At 42.1% G+C, this 15,966-nt stretch overlaps 1 protein-coding gene across 4 annotated transcripts in view; it reads right to left on the bottom strand.

Annotated features, from left to right (window-relative positions):
- TNRC6C (trinucleotide repeat containing 6C) overlaps nucleotides 1-15,966 on the bottom strand; it is a 228,891-nt gene that overhangs the window by 64,162 nt on the left and 148,763 nt on the right. For all 4 annotated transcript variants that reach the window (XM_019502795.1, XM_019502800.1, XM_019502786.1 and 1 more), the window contains one exon: nucleotides 3,211-5,802. In XM_019502795.1, coding sequence (XP_019358340.1) covers nucleotides 3,211-5,802 — 2,592 coding nt within the window. The remainder of the gene's footprint in view (nucleotides 1-3,210; nucleotides 5,803-15,966) is intronic.

The raw sequence follows: 15,966 nt of genomic DNA, 5'->3' as shown, positions 1-15,966 counted from the left end.
ACATAGCAAGACTGGTTTTTTTTTTTTTTTTTTTTTCCCACTATTACTAGTTCTTTATATGAATTCCTGTAAATAAAGTGTACTTTCCACATCACAATCCTCATCAAGGTACTACCAGCAGCTCTTTAGCTGCTCTAGGCACATGCTACAGTGCTCAGCCAGAGCGCTAACAAAGGACCCTGTCCCTTCAAACTTGCAGAGGCAAATACAAGTGGCAGCCACCTCGACACCTGTATGGCAGGCACAGTCTCCAGATGTGCTTCTTTTCTAGTGAAGAAAACAGCTTCACAAAGAAAACAGCTTCCCTGCTTAATATATACACATCCCAATTTGGGGGGCTGATTTTTTGGGGGAAAAAATCACACATTGTATGTGAGAAAATATGGTATTTCCAATACATAGATTTCAGCGTTTCTGGTAAATTTTATTTTAAAAGTGTGTCTTTACTTTGTCCTATTCCTTGCTGTTTGTCCCTACAACACTCGCTCTTATTAGGGAAAAATACCTATTTCCTATTTCCGTATATGACCCAAAAACTTGCATTTGGATTATAATCAAAGTTTGCAGAAACTTTCCTTGTCAGTGTAATAATGTTTAAAATTTGTGAGAGTGACACAATAGCCCAGAATGCTGATGACCACATTAGACACAAAAGTAAAGACGAGTGTTACCTGGGACGTGCATCCTTCCAGAGCTACCCAACCAGGCCTGACAATTAACAAGCTCAAGTTAGTCTCAGATATTTCGATTTGGCATTGACGGAGAGACAAAATGGCAACTAACAGACTTTAAAAGAGGGGGGAAAGGAGAGTACTTCTATGTCAAGCTCAGGAAGAATTATAAATGAGATTTTTGATGCCTGGACATGAAAAGCAGAGCAGGAAGAATGTGGGTGTTTACAGCTGTCAGACACTATGGGTTACATGACCAAGACATCAAGTTTAAAGAGCTCTAAGCTGCAGAACCATTTTCTGCCAGGCTATAAATCTAGGCAGTTAACAAAAAAATCTGTTACTAAGCTTCAACCAGCCTAATGATTTTTCCATAGAATTTGTAAAGGTATTATTCTCAAGGGATCTAACTTTGCTTCCTTACCCTCTTATTCTTTAATCAATAAAATGGTATTTCACTGAAAGCAAACTGAGTGGAATCTGGTAATTTAAGACAACTACTACATGGAACCAGGGAATGTGACCACATTACTATTCTTTTTAGGCTGGCAAATGAATAAAAAACTACTTCAGTATAAGATTATGGAGCTCGAGAAGACTGAAGCCTTCCTCCCGAAATAATCACAACCTGGCAGACAAGTACAGTGGGGGGAAGGGGATAGGAATAATATATACATTAACTACTGCTGCATCTTGTATCATGCCTTTAGCTAGAAAAATAAAAATACTGATTTTCCTAATTAAACCTCTAGATTTATCAGCAGGTCTGTGCAAAGGTAACTGTCCAATGGAATAGTTCTTTTAAGACTAGAGACTAGCCCAAGTGATTTCAAGAGCTGGACATAACGGACAACCTGGTTTAAGACATAAATCCACTAAGCTTTTACAGAAACAAAGTAATAGATGAATTATTGCACGTTCTGACACCTGTATTTGGGGGACAATGGGGGTGGGGGGGGAGAAGGGGTTGATTCTGGGATGCATGCATGAAATTACCCTGCCTTAACTCAAAGGCAGACTAGATCTTGTCATAAATGGGAAAAAAAAGTAAGATTACATGCACTTTTGCCTACCTGTGTAGCAATTAAAAGCCAACTCCTGCTGAATTCATATCTATGACCTAGAGAAGACTTACCTGTCTCTACTTCAGTGCTTATTCTCAAAGACAATCTGATTCCAGGTACCAAAGAATTAATAAAAAAGGTATTTAATTATTACTGAGGGTACCAAATATGTACAACATCAGAAAGGTAACAGAACTGGAGCTGAACTGTTTGCCAATCTACATAGGCTAGTTTTTGTTTATAATACCTCAACAAATAATACCCTAAGTCTACTAGACTGTAAACAGACATCACGTTTAAACAATTTTATCCTGGGACAAAGTGAAATTTCAGAAGTTCATGTCCATTGTTTTGAAGTAAATCCTACAAAAAGTTACCTAGCTAAGAAATATTAACAATTTATCTTGGGATAATGCAAAGTACATCTCTACATTTATCCCAGCACTGCATCATTGACTTCATGGCAGAAATACTGCACTGCATTCAACCACTCAATAACGGAAGTATGTGTGTGCATGCCAATCCCAGGATAAACACAAGCACAACTTGCTCAGGAACAAATGTAACATCTGTTTCTAGACGGAGATATCCAAAAAAAAGTATTTCTTACGGACAGTTTACATTATATGCTGCTGTAACAATAACAAAAAATAAAAATCCCTAATGCACTTTAATAGTATTGCAGCAATTCCTCTTCCTGGGTCTTTAAAAACTGACACATGGAGAATGCAAAACTAGTCAAGTAAGTACTACTGTGCCAAAATTAATTTCTGATCGATGTATTCAGGACAAGTACTTTTACTGCAAAAATGTTGAGAGAACTGATGCTGTTTCCCCTTTTTCTTGAGTTCAGTGAATTCAAACTTAGCTTCCACAAGTGCGTCTTATGGAGCAAATCTGACCAACTTAAGACAAGTGAGTATAGACTTGCCCAAGATTTCCGCTACTGCCATCTTAGCGCAAGGGCCCTTGACCACAGATCCTGCCATAATGGTTTCTTGTAGGATTCTGCCCCCCATCCTTCCCCCAGTACACACAATTTAGTGAGTTCTCTCTCACACCTGGATTCTGTTGACCCATTTATGGTAACACAAAGCATCCCTCAGATCATCAAGTTTCCTGCAGAGCAACTGAGAGCTCTGAAGTTAAGAATGTATTTGTATTTTTTTTTCTTTTTAATAAACACAACCCACAAAACTGTATGATTCTAACTTTTTAAAGCCAGCCTGAAAAAGTGAACAATAAATTGTTAAATTACATTAAAAGTTGAAGAAATGGAAAAGGTCAACCAGTTCTCATTTTTGTGCCATTACTCATATTAGTGATACATATACCCAAGTTGCTGTTTAGTATCAGAACGTGTACACAGGACTTAAAAGATAGGTAAATGTAATTGTATACATTGGAAATAACAATGAACTTATTTCCATTTTGTCCCATTTCTGTCTTAAAGGAAAATGAAATTGTTTTCATACCTGGACCAAGCAGTGGGGACCGGTTGGGCTGGGCACTTGACTGGTGCAGCGGCTGAGGTTCAGCCATATTGGTGTTGATAATGGTGGTAGTGGTGGTGGTAGTGGTGGTGGTACTGCTCTGAATTATAGGGTTGTTTCTATCCCACATGTTTACAGTCTTGTTGTTGTTGTAGTTAGGGTCGCCCCAAGCTGAGGTACCATCATCAATTTCCATCTTGCGGCGAATGGATGGTGGCGAAGGCTCTTCCCAGCCAGTTGCCTCACTGTTATCTTTTTGTTTGGCTGGCACTGGCCCACCAACCCATCCTGACCCAGTCTGTTTAACAGAAGCAGCTCCTCCCCAGGAACTCACATTGTTATCCTGGGGTTTATTAGCCCAGTTTTGCTGGGGGCTAGGTTTTAATGATTCCCCCCAACTTGTACCTGTATTAGCCTTGGTGTTTGTGCCATTTCCCCATCCACTGGTCCCAGACCTTGTAGTATCATTCCAACCAGACCCTGATCTATTGTCAGCATCCCATCCCGATCCATTCTTTTTCCCATCACCCATGTGTCCAGGGACAGATGATGAATCTGCCCAATCTCCACCTCCTGAAGTCCAGCTTGGATTTGATTTCTGTCCATCTCCCCAATTTTGAGACTTGGGTTTCTGAGGTTCACCCCAGGTAGGTGATTTGTCCTCCTGATTTGCGGTCCCACTCCAAGCGTGGCCGCTTTTGGCAGCAGCAGCATTATTGACAGCAGTAGAGCTTGCTGATTCTCCCCATCCCCCTGGGCCATTTGGCGCTTTGTTGTTGTTGTCTCCCCAACCTGTATTTGTTGGAACAGCTGCAGGTGGAGAGCTGACCCACCCAGATACTGAAGAGGTATTTGTACTGTTCATGATGGACCCATCGTTCTTCCCCCCTGAGTTTGAAGACTGAGTAGCTGCACAACCCCAGGCCTCCGTCCCATTGTCATTCTTTCGTTCAGACCTTGGGGATTCTTCAAATTCCCAGGCAGTGTTTTGCTTTACCGGAGTCTGTCCCCACCCAGTATTGGACAGGACCCTTGGGTCAAGGTCATTCCTTGGCAACTGGACTTGCCCTTGGTCTATCATCCCTTTGTCTCTCCTTCGGCCCTCTCCAGCTCCTTCTCTCCCAGTACTGCCTTCATTTTGACATCCACCACTATCATTACTTCCTTCACTAGCTGTGGTGCCAGATGCTGCAGCTTTGGCCCAAGAGTTCATTTGTTCATTGCCCTGCTGCATGGCAGGATTCTGGCTGGTAACACTAGGGCTATCCCACCCTGTTGATCCTTTCCCACTGATGTCACTATTGGAATGCTGGTTTGGGGGCTTGCCCCATTCACCATTAACACCATTACTGGTGTTACGGTTGGGGTGGCCCCAAGCTCCAGAATGCATACTACCAACACCACTGTTGCCACTGCCCCTGCCCCATGCTAGTACCCCAGGACCTGCTGGAGGTCCTGAATCCCATGCACTTGCTCCATTTCCCTCCTTTTGCACAGCGCTGCTGGATCCATTTTGTTTAGCACTTAATGCTGAGTTCACAGTGTCTCCATTCCCCTGACTGAACCCAGAATTGCTGTTTCCTGTGGCAGGATTACCTGGGGATATCCCCCACACTGAACTGCCCATTCCTTCACCATTGCCCCCACTGACTTGAGAAACTGATGTTCCATTAGCACCAGGAAGGCCTTGCAGGTGGGGCGGGATGATGGCCCCCATACCAACAGCCATCCCCCAGTTCGGCAGTCCATTTGTCTGCATTGCATTGATAGGGTTTGGTGAAGAGTTCATGGGGTTAGTGTTATTTGGTCCATCAGTGTTAAGGTTCTGAGGTTGTACGCTGAAAGACACATTCTGAGAAGTGGACGTTTGTGGTTCTGTGCTCTCTTGCGGCAGCAAATTTCCCCAAGCACCTAAGGTGCCTGTTGGGTTCCCATTCTGGCTGCCCAGGTTCTGACCTATGGCACTGACTGGACTGCAAATACTGGAAGGGTTGCCTGCTCCCACAGTTCCTTCGTGTCCGAGTACAGGCCAGGCAGCTGGATTGGCATTAGGGTTAAGGTTAAGATTAATGCCAGCATTTGAGTTGGAAGCACCCCAGCAGTTTGGACTTCTACCATCTCCAATCATGTTGTCCATCTTTCCATCCCCACCACTGGCAGAGCAGTGAGCTAGGCTAGAGTTGGAGCCTGTGGCCACACCCCATACTCTGGCTGAGTTTCCATTACCATTTGCTCCACCAGCTCCAAGGGCACTCTGGTTAGAAGTGCTTTGGATGAGTGCTCCATTGGCGCCGTTATTGCCATTAGTTTTCTTTGTATGTCCAGTGAAGTTGCCTTGGGCACTCCCTGTAGCCATGCTACTGTTCTCTGAGCCACAGTTGGAGGCAGAGTCAGTGTCTGTAGTACATTCTGAGGCAGATTCAGTCTCAGTTCCTGTAATGGAAGGCCACGCCTCCTTGTCAGTCCTGTCTATTATCACTTTATCCCAACTGCAGGTGCCTTCACTTCTGAAAGTGGGCTGCTGTCCCCAGTGGGAATTTTCATAATGGTCTCCCAATCCACTGTGACTGAGATCTGCAAAGGATTAGACAAAAGACAAAATCAGTCAGTATTCAAAATTTGTTAAAAACTACCACTTAGTACATTTTACTTTGAGTGAGATACAATACTCTATACTAAACTTAAAATCAAGCTAAAATACAGACTACAATACTTTATAAAGAAGTATATAAGATAATCTTGCGCATCAAACTAAGCACCTACTATGTTTCTGGCTGAAACATGTTTTTATTATAATGCTGCAACAGGAGCAAATGCAATCAAACATTTAACTAGTGATTTATCAATTTCTTAATATTTTCCATACATCTAATATTTTTTATCAAAATCACAAAACATAAGTTTTGTTTTGGAGCCGACCAAATACTGTACAATCTTCTGTATCGTTTGTCATGCCAGTTTAAATTAATAAGCAAACAATATACGTAGGCATTCAGTTGTTTTAAATTTTTTTATGTTTCAATAACTGGGGCTTCCAAAAATAGAGACAACAGTTATGGAAGTTTAAAGGTTTTTAATTACAATACCTCTGAACCAGAAATTAGTTGCATCCAGGAGAACTTTTAAGGTAACAAATTCTATATTCAGATCCAAAATAATTTAAGAAAGAGGAATGCTCTTCGGAGCTTTGCTATCCTGTTTAATTAATGGTCTCAGTTATTTGACTCAGTTTTGTCTTTTTTCAATCTTTCAGGTAAGTTTGAGGAAAGACAGATAAATAACAACTTCTTCAGAACTTAAATTACATTTTTCATGTAATATGTTTAAATAGGTATTACTTAGATAAAACAAGTCTGCCACGAGAAATATGTACAGTAACGAAACACTAAATTAATCCCCGATTTAAAAATTCCCCCACTCAATTTAAATGAGATGCAAGCTATTTTAAGGCAAATATAATAATGGTATCAGTGTGGTTATAACAAAATGTTCCTGTAGAGCAAAATATGTAGTTCAAGAAAACATTTTGGTTATGTCATGCAATGTAGATCTTACATTATTTAGATGTTACCTATCATTTAAACTTGCAATTATCATCCATTTCGTCTCCAAAACCTATGAAAATGTTACTTTTGTACTTGCGTTGAAGTGTAGCACCAGTTTCCCAACCCCCACCCGACATACAACTTAACCCCCATATATAAGCAAATTTGACTGAGGATCTGGGGAAAGAGTGGGCATGGCTGGAGTACACCGAGTTAACCTGAGAGAAGCCAAGGTTATTTCAAGTTGTAAAGTCTTAGATAAGGTTACCTATCCTAATTTTTCTGTACGGCATAAATAATTATGCTATTACCTCCCTTCACTTTCTCATGATAAGAATTTTATTCTGTACAATATCAGGTTTATCCAAGGGACACTTACTGCAGGGCAAGTTCTAGGAAGGGTAAGAAAAAATGCAGAAGTGCTGGATGTTATTTTTAACTTCTCCAAAATATTTTACTTAAAAGACAGTCTGAATTATTTATAGCACACAGAATCAGCCAACATAATTATGTCATCAATGAAAAAACCTCTACAGAAAACAAAGACTATTAGTGCCATACACACGGCTTGTTCTGAATAGCTATGCACTCTATAAGCCAAGATAAAGCCAAGGATAATGCTTCACAGATAGTCTACTGCCAACAATTATGCTTCAGCGGATTTTAAAATCTATGCCAGCATACAGAACTAGTCAGTCTAGTAACTGAAAATAGCCAAGAAATAGTTTCTTTTTCTAATATCCAAAAGATCTATAAAAGTACATAAACATTTTCATTTTTATGTATAAAACAATACTATGTTATAATAAAAATATGATAGAATCTATACGGATAAATCTTATGTTTGACCAGTCAGAATTAGGATACACATTTTTCTTTAGTGTACTAATTTTTTATATGTTGATTAAATAAAGTAATGGTGCATAACTTTCAATTTATACTGGAAAAACCTTGCTGTTGATTGATATCAAATCAACCAAAATGCAAAATGATACAGAAGCAAACAAGGGAAAGATCCAAATGTCCTATCAACTAACACCATCCTGCCAATGACCTTATCCAGTATACAGACGCTGAAAAATGGTTTGCTCAAATACCAAAATCAGAATTGCAAGGCTCATTCTCACTTGGAATACACTGTGCATTCTCTGGTTCAGATCATACAGCCATTTCATGGGTCCATGCAACTCCTTTAATCAGCTGTTACAAAACTTGATACCCCAAACATAATAACTACTTTCTATGTTGACTCTACAAAGCACAACAACATGAGAATTTATTTTTAGAAAATTCACTCAAAGAAGGTCACGGCATTCTCTAAATCCAAATGCCCCACCTGCTATACCTCCAAATATTAAGAGATCTCAACTGAAACCTCCCATCAACCTGTCATTATCACGTGCATCTACCTCACTGATTTGATAAAGAGTGTCATTTTATAAAGTTAATAAATTCTGTAATTTACAATCTAATTTCTAAGACATTATTTAAAGCTTCTTCAGTTTTTGCAAAATACACAAAACCATAAAGCAGTGCTAAATATAAAGGGACACCAATGGACACTTAAGTATTTCCACATGAAGTCCATTTTCTGAAACTTCAATTTAATCTGGCTGAAACTTCACAAGACCATTTCTATTAAGAGTAGGGAAGAAAAAACACCTTATACTGTGACCAGTTCCTTTGCCTTCCCACAAAACAACTGCAGGGCACTCATACATGTGACGGACCTTTGCTCTGTCACGTGCAAATTGGCACGCGTTGGATCAGACTTGATTAATCGAGTCTGCTGCAAGTCTGCTGCAGCTCCAGAAGCCTCCACGTCATGTGCATTCAGCGCCCCCATGTTTCAAAAAGGTGGCAGGGACGCTTTAACTAAAGTTCGCCAAATGAACTTTAGTTAAAGCACCCCGCTGCCATTTTGAAGTGCAGAACACTGAATACATGTGACGCTATAGGAGCTTTAATAAGAGTGGCTCTCAGAGTGGCTCCCCCCCGCCCCGAACCTGCTGCACGTGTATAGACGTCTGCAGTTTCTGCAAAATGTAAAGGTTTGCAGGAACTGCAAGTCAATTTGGGGAGATCTACTCTCATAAGTACTATCTGATATATCTAATTTGTCTGTGGGGAAAGTAAGGGGCTTTGTGTGAACAAATTTAGAATATGACTTATTTTGTTTACTCACATAATGGGGGTGTGTGTGATGAGTGACACTTTTTTTTAGGAGTCTATTCCAGCATGTAACCTTTATGTAAGTGTTGGAGTAGCTTTTAATTTTTTAACTGCTTTAGCAATTTCTATTAATCTATCCAGAATGTTATTAATATTAGCAAATATTTAGAAAACCATGTACATTTTAATGTTAATTTGGTCCACTTCTTCAATTTCTTCTACAGAGTACAAATTAAACAGATTTTCTTCCACTACTGAATACCTCACCTCCAATTAAACCAGACATTAAAAGAAAGCTACAGAGGACTTTGGGACTGGGCAGCTTAGGAAATCATGCAGAGTATTCTGTATTCCATTAAGTTATTCACTGGCAATGGCAAAGAACCGACAGCATATCTAGTGGGCAAATATCAGAGCAAAACAAAAACACAACCCATTACTAAAAATACTGCTCTTCCCCAAAGCCAGCACAGAAAAGCTGAAGGCTACTTATCAGTCATGGAATTTCAATACAGAAATACAATTTTGGTTCATCTAAGTTTTGGGTCAGAAAGTAGCTCCTATTACCATTTTGTGCATACTCTTTTATAGTATGGAAGTACTGAACAGTTGGTGCAAAGAGAATTCAACAGGGATTCCAGAGAAGGGGGGCGGAAATAGCAGGAACCATGGAGCTACACTAACCTACTACTTGAAAAATGAAAATATCATAGTCTACATCATGGGTGTCCAACTTCTAAGTCACTTGCCACGTGGGTCACACGCAGGCACTCCCCTATCCACTGCTGTACCACATGCCTATGCAGGCACCCCCACACCACAGCACCACATGGGTGCACAAGTACAAATCCCCCATGGCTGCAACACATGCTGGTAATAGTACCCACTTCCCCACACTGCTGCAATATGCATATGCAACCTCTCTTCTCCACTCTGCCCTCTCCTTATGGTCCTGGACTCACCCTCAACATCTCATGCTATCACACTGCCTCAGCTGCTGAGTCAGAGGTAGGAAGTGGCAGCTGGAAGAGAGAGGGGGAACCTGGACTGCAGCAACAGGGGGAAAAGCAGCCGGGTGAAAGCCCGGGTGGTGGTGGTGGGGGGGTGAAATTTAGCCCCTCACAGGCTGCCAGTTGGACAGTCCTGGTCTAGGTATCATATTCTGGCATATCAGCCAATAGCAACATCCCATAAAAATAACGGTTCTGTCAAGCTATATGCAAAATCTAGTTGTCAGGTCAAAATCATATTGTATAAATGTACCGCCCTCGCATCCCTGTATTGGAGGCATGTCTAAGACATGAGTTACTATGGGTATTGTTGGAAGCATCTCATTGCTCTCAGGGACACTGAATTTCAAAAGGCAACAGCAGATTTGTATACAAAACCTACTTATACACATCAAAGGAGGAGGAAAAGAAAGACTATCTTCAAAAAGCATAATCCTGGGGTCTCTAGATCAGGTCTGTTTGGTATTACATATGAAATGGCTAACTACTAAGCATTCTTAACGTCTACATTATGACATATCTTGTCCTGGCAATATTTATAGTTTACGCAAAAGTGCTGGAAGGAGCCGATCGGTGGAATGTGGGTGTAGGCAGGGCCCTACCAGATTCATGGCAAAAGTGGGTTCCGCTGCAGCTCCTTTAATCTTGCAGGTTCCCTTGTGCGTCCCAGGCACACTGATTGGTGGAGAGACCCCACTTTCGGGTCACTCCTTATTGGCAGGGAAGTGAAAACCAGTTTTAAACTTGGTGCTGTTTTTGTCTCCCTGATGATCAGCACAAGCAGTGGGGTCAACCAGGGCCCCTCGGCCAATCAATGGTGAGGAGACAAAAACAGTGCCAAGTTTAAAACTGTGATTTTCGCTTCCGTGCCAATGGCAAAAAAAAAAAAAAAAGCGCTATGAAAAAAAGCGGCTCAGAGAATGGGAAAATAGCGTTTGTCTGAACAAACGGAAGCTTGGTCCTCCAGTGCGATGCTCTGGCTGTCAGCCAGAGCATCTCTACTGCTCCATTTGTGCCCCTGCTGTTCCAGCACGCTGGGAGTTGGGAGGTGCTGGACAAAGACAGTTTGCCCAAAGTAGGACAATGTGTCCTGCAACAAAGTGTGTGCGCAGGGGCATGCACTGAGGCACAAAGTAGCAGCACGAATTTATGCCACTACTATTTGTGCTGCTGCAACCACACACCCCTGCATGTCTGGACGTGACCACAGAATAGACTTCCATCTTCTTGTATTTTTCCAGAATACAATTTACCTTTGAACTGAAAAAGCTAGGGATTTTTCTAAAAAAGGGAGGTACCTTATTGCTGATGGGGTATTAAGGGAAATTTAAGACAGAAACAATATCTCGTTCAGAGTATGCTATTTTGGATGCAAAATATATATCCATACATTCAGCAAACATTTGCTCTAGGATGTGGGCAAAAGAAGAGATTCAAGTCAATCTGAAAGTCAGTCTGAAGAAACGTGATATTAACATCAATACTTGGGAGATTCAAGCACTAAATCGTCCCCAGTGGCACCATGATTTATTATAAGGCATTGGTTATTTTGAAAAACTTGCCTTGCTATGGAGGCAGATAGGTCACAGAGACAACGGTAAAGAGCTGTGACCTGAAATCACTGGGATCAACTCCTTCCTTCTGGACCTATTTGCCACAATTTCAGTTGAACATGCAGATCTCAGATTGGCCGCCTCAGTTACCTACAGACTTACCAATGACTTCCTTGTTTATTGGAAAGCTGACATCCTTGTCTCAGGGAACTACCAACAACGATACATTTATTTGTATGACAAATGCAATTTGTTTGTATGACAAACCATCCACTTTATTGCTTGCATCTTCTGGTACGCATTCCAATACTAAGAGAAATTTGTTTCAAGGGCAACTCATCTTCAACATAGCCTAGTATTTACCCATTTTAACTGTGCTAGTAAGATTTCGCACACAGTAAAATTGTATGTTTAAACACCTGTGACTTATTTTTCAATGTACTATTTTAAATATATATTAGGGAGAAGTCACACTCAAAACCATGGCTATTTGTTCTCTTCCTTATATAGATTTAAATTCTTAGAAGTCTTTAGGTACCTGAGCCCTTAAACCTTTGGACTTCCAAATGCAGGTTTCATCCCTGAACATTTACTCTGATCTGTGCTGTTTTTGCTTCTAAAGATGCACCAACATGGTTGCCATCAAGATCGCCACTCACGCTAGTGACTTAAAAGTTGAAGACTTACTTTTATGAGGTAACTGGACCATGTTGGAACATCACAGCTATAATAACCCTCTGCTATGGATACCTTCAAGCCCGTGCCTTAATGTCTGTACCTCAAAGCGTAAAGATTGTAAAAGGTAATCTATGACATTATATCATTCTTTCACAGTAGTCTCAGTTCAAACCTGACTAATTGGGAGACACTGAGAACAGGGTGACAGATCCAAATGGATCGGAATAAATAATGGAAGAGATTGGTTCTGACTAATCTGTACAATTGCAAAGCTCTGCTGTGAATTCTATTACTTTTTTTAATGAAAAGATTATTATAGATAAAGACCAAAAGTAATAAAGTTGCATTACTAAAGACAAATAATACAAAAGGAAGCTTGAGGGTTCCCACCTCAATGCTATTATTAGCTAGGAAATACTTTTATCTTTTTTGTAGCTGTTTCCATCATGTAGCTTCAAGAAGTCCCAAACCAGTCCCTACCTTGAAGAGGTTTACAATCTGGACACAAAGGATTGGGGCTGCTGCTACAATATACAAATGAATATGGGGAAGAAGTGTTACAGCTTTGTAACTGCATGTATTGTAGTATGGCTTTGCTTTGTTTTTTTTTTTTAACCAGAGTAAATGTGTGTGTATGTGGGAGAGAGAGGGATAAAGGAGCAGGGAACATAAAAAAAGAGGAAAACAAATAGTCACAACTCATCATACCTGCTTGCCAATTATCAGAAGTCTGGTTTTATAGGCAACACTACAAAACTGAAAGATTTTATCAGGTACTTTTCTCCACACACAAGGGGCAGTATAGGAGAAAGCATGGTAGTTGGTAACAGCAGTGCTGATCGGTGATAAAGGTGTTGAATTCTTGCAGTGGAAATTAATATTATGTAAAGTTATATCACTCAGGCAGCGCAGAGCTATGCAGTGAAGTACTTAAAGACAAAGAGCTTACATATGAAGAGGAGGTGAAGGGGAGTCAGTGGAGGGACTTGGGATGGGATGATATGGTCAGAAGAACACGTCTAGAAGCATCTGGAACAGACTTGCAGAGAAAAAGGGAAGGAAACCTGTAGTAGTAGTCAAGGTAAAAAAAAGAAAAAGAGAGGGCTGCAGCAATAAAGATATACAATCAGGAGGATTTGGATGATAGGACAGATAGGATAGGGCACATAATAGAGATACTGTTGTTGAAAAATAAAGGTTGAAAAATTAAAAAATGGCCTTAACAGCTGTTTCACTGAAAGCACCGATCAAAGCTATATCGTACATGCTTAAGTGACTTGGAAACTGATGGTACTGCTAATAGTTACTGAGAAAGTATGCAGAAGGGGAAGTTTATAAGGAAAGGTCAAGAATACTTATTGGCCACATCAAGTTTAGGATGATGGGCTAGGCATTAACGGAGAATTTCAGGGTCTCTCCAAAAGGGGGAGAAAAATGATCTATTTATATAATGAGGTTCTGAAAAAATGATCAGAAGTATGAGAACCATAAATGCCAAACAAAGACTAAATTTCAAGTAAGGAGTGGTCAAGCAATTCAGCTGAAATTAGAGAATGAACTCTTGACATGTTCTTGTACCGGTTGTTTAGCTCTGGGAAGCAAACAGGCATGCATGTAGCTCCAAAAATAATTTACAGCAGACTCTTACACTGAGTCAGTGCTGACTCAATATACATTTCAGAGGAATGAACTTATACTGATCATATTTGAAGAATGACAAGTGACACCTCAAAAAGCAGCTTCCCTAGATTAGGGTTGAAGTCAGTCAGACAACATAAAACAGGAATGCATGGTGTTCTACCTGTACCATGTATATGCAATTTTAGGTGCCACCAGTTTTGGTCTGGTAACCTTCACATGCAATACACTGAAATTTCTGAAAACCAAAATTGGCCAATTCAAACAGGACATTTAAGTCCAACTCCACTTAGCAAGGCATTTGTAGCACAGCAGGTATACTGCACTTGTTTTTTAAATGTGAAATATGATTCTGAAATATGAAGCAAAAAACACACACACAACCTAGCTAAGTACTCACCAAGCTAGTCCTGTGGAGGTTTAAACTATGAAAACTAGCGCAGTGCCCACTTGCTGTACTTGGGGAGCATTAATGGTTCTTAAAACTACTTTCAAATGTAACTGGGTGGTTTTACGGTGATACAGATGGCCAAAAGAGCAGACTTAGATTGCTAGCAAAAGCTTTCTTTCGACAACAGAATCTTTTAAGTCATAGAAAAGAAGGGTATGGTGGTTTGGGAGCCTTGGGGGGGAGAGGGGGGAGCAGAAGGGGGTGCAACTGTCCTCATCCCTAATGGGCTACCACCACAAAACTAATAAAGAATACAAGAGAAGAAAGTGCATAAAAATAAAGCAAGTAAGTTCTTAGGTGAAAGAGACAAAACTACATCTGTCACTTTGCTACCAGGTACAGGAAAACACGGAGTCTGGTTCTGGGGAGAGTAAAGAGTTGTTTTAGCCTCCAGAGGCAAGTCAGCAAAGTTTCACAGCAATTCTATCTGGACTGGCAGGGAGCCACTCCACAACGCTGAGTAAAGTAAGGAGCACCAAGGAATCCTACTCCATCTACCAGGACTCCAATTTTCAAATATAGGAAGAATAATGGGAGGGAGAGAGTTCAAGCAGAGGGCAATGAAAATGGTGAGGGACTGGGGCACATGACTTAGGAGGAGAGGCTGAGGGAACCAGGCTTATTTAGTCTGAAGAAGACAAGATTGAGGGATATTTAACAGCAGCCTTCAACTACCTGCAGGGGGGTTGCAAAGAGGATGGAGCTGGACTGTTCTCAGTGGTGGCAGATAATAGAACAAGGAACAATGGTCTCAAGTTGCAGCCAGGGAAGTTTATGTTAGATATTGGGAAGAATTGATAGATATTTCTCACTAGGAAAGTAGTAAAGCACTGGAACAGGCTACACAGAGAGGCTGTAGAACAGGGGTGGGCAATTATTTTGAGTGGAGGGCCACTTACCCAGTTTTGGCAGGCTGTCAAAGGCCGCATGGGTAGCCCTGCACCTTGACAGGTGCCCCATTCCCTCAACTGGTGTCCCAATGTCTTGGGACTAATGTCCCAGGGCCAGCACCACTGGGGCCCAAAGCGGGGCACAGGCTGGCAGGGGTCTGTGGAGCTGGGCTGGGCTGCACCCACAGGGAGCGGGGAGGTGGCCTGGCTCCATAGAGCCCCTGCCAGCTGGGACCCCACGCTCCTGCCACCCTGTTCTGGGCCCCACTGGCACTGGCCCCAGGACACCAGTGCGGGCCCTGTGCTCCCACTTGCTCCCTGCCTGCTCAATCCCAGTGCCCCCCAGCTCCGTGGTACAGGTGGGGGGCAGCGCACAGCGCCGACCCCCTGCTTACCAGCAGGGAAGAAGCTGGTGCTAAGCATGAGGAAAAGTGGCCCCTCACCTGCCCTATGTGCGGTGCCCCGCACTGCAGGCGCTCGCAGCCCACGCAGAGCTGTCTGGAGCAGGCACAGGCAGCCCCAGGCAGGCTGTGAGCGGCTGCAGCGCGGGGTGCTGGGCATGGGGCAGGGAGGGGCTGCTTTCTTCCCCCACCTTGTAAGCCGGGTCCACGCCCCTCCCCCACCCTGTGCCCCACTTTGCAGGCGCTTGCAGCCTGTGTGGGGCTGTCCAGAGCAGGCACAGGCAGCCCCATGTCGGCTGCAAGCAGCTGCAGCACAGGGCACCAGGAGTGGGTGGAAAGGGGCCACTCCCCCCCCCCCCCCCATTCCTTTTTTCCCCGGGCCCCCCCCCCCCCTTCCTTG

This window comes from Gavialis gangeticus, unplaced genomic scaffold (genome assembly GCF_001723915.1).
Source record: "Gavialis gangeticus isolate Ggan-Ray unplaced genomic scaffold, GavGan_comp1, whole genome shotgun sequence".
Lineage (NCBI taxonomy): Eukaryota > Metazoa > Chordata > Crocodylia > Gavialidae > Gavialis > Gavialis gangeticus.
The sequence above is the reverse complement of the archived record's forward strand: the minus strand, read 5'-3'. Positions and strand labels throughout refer to the sequence as shown.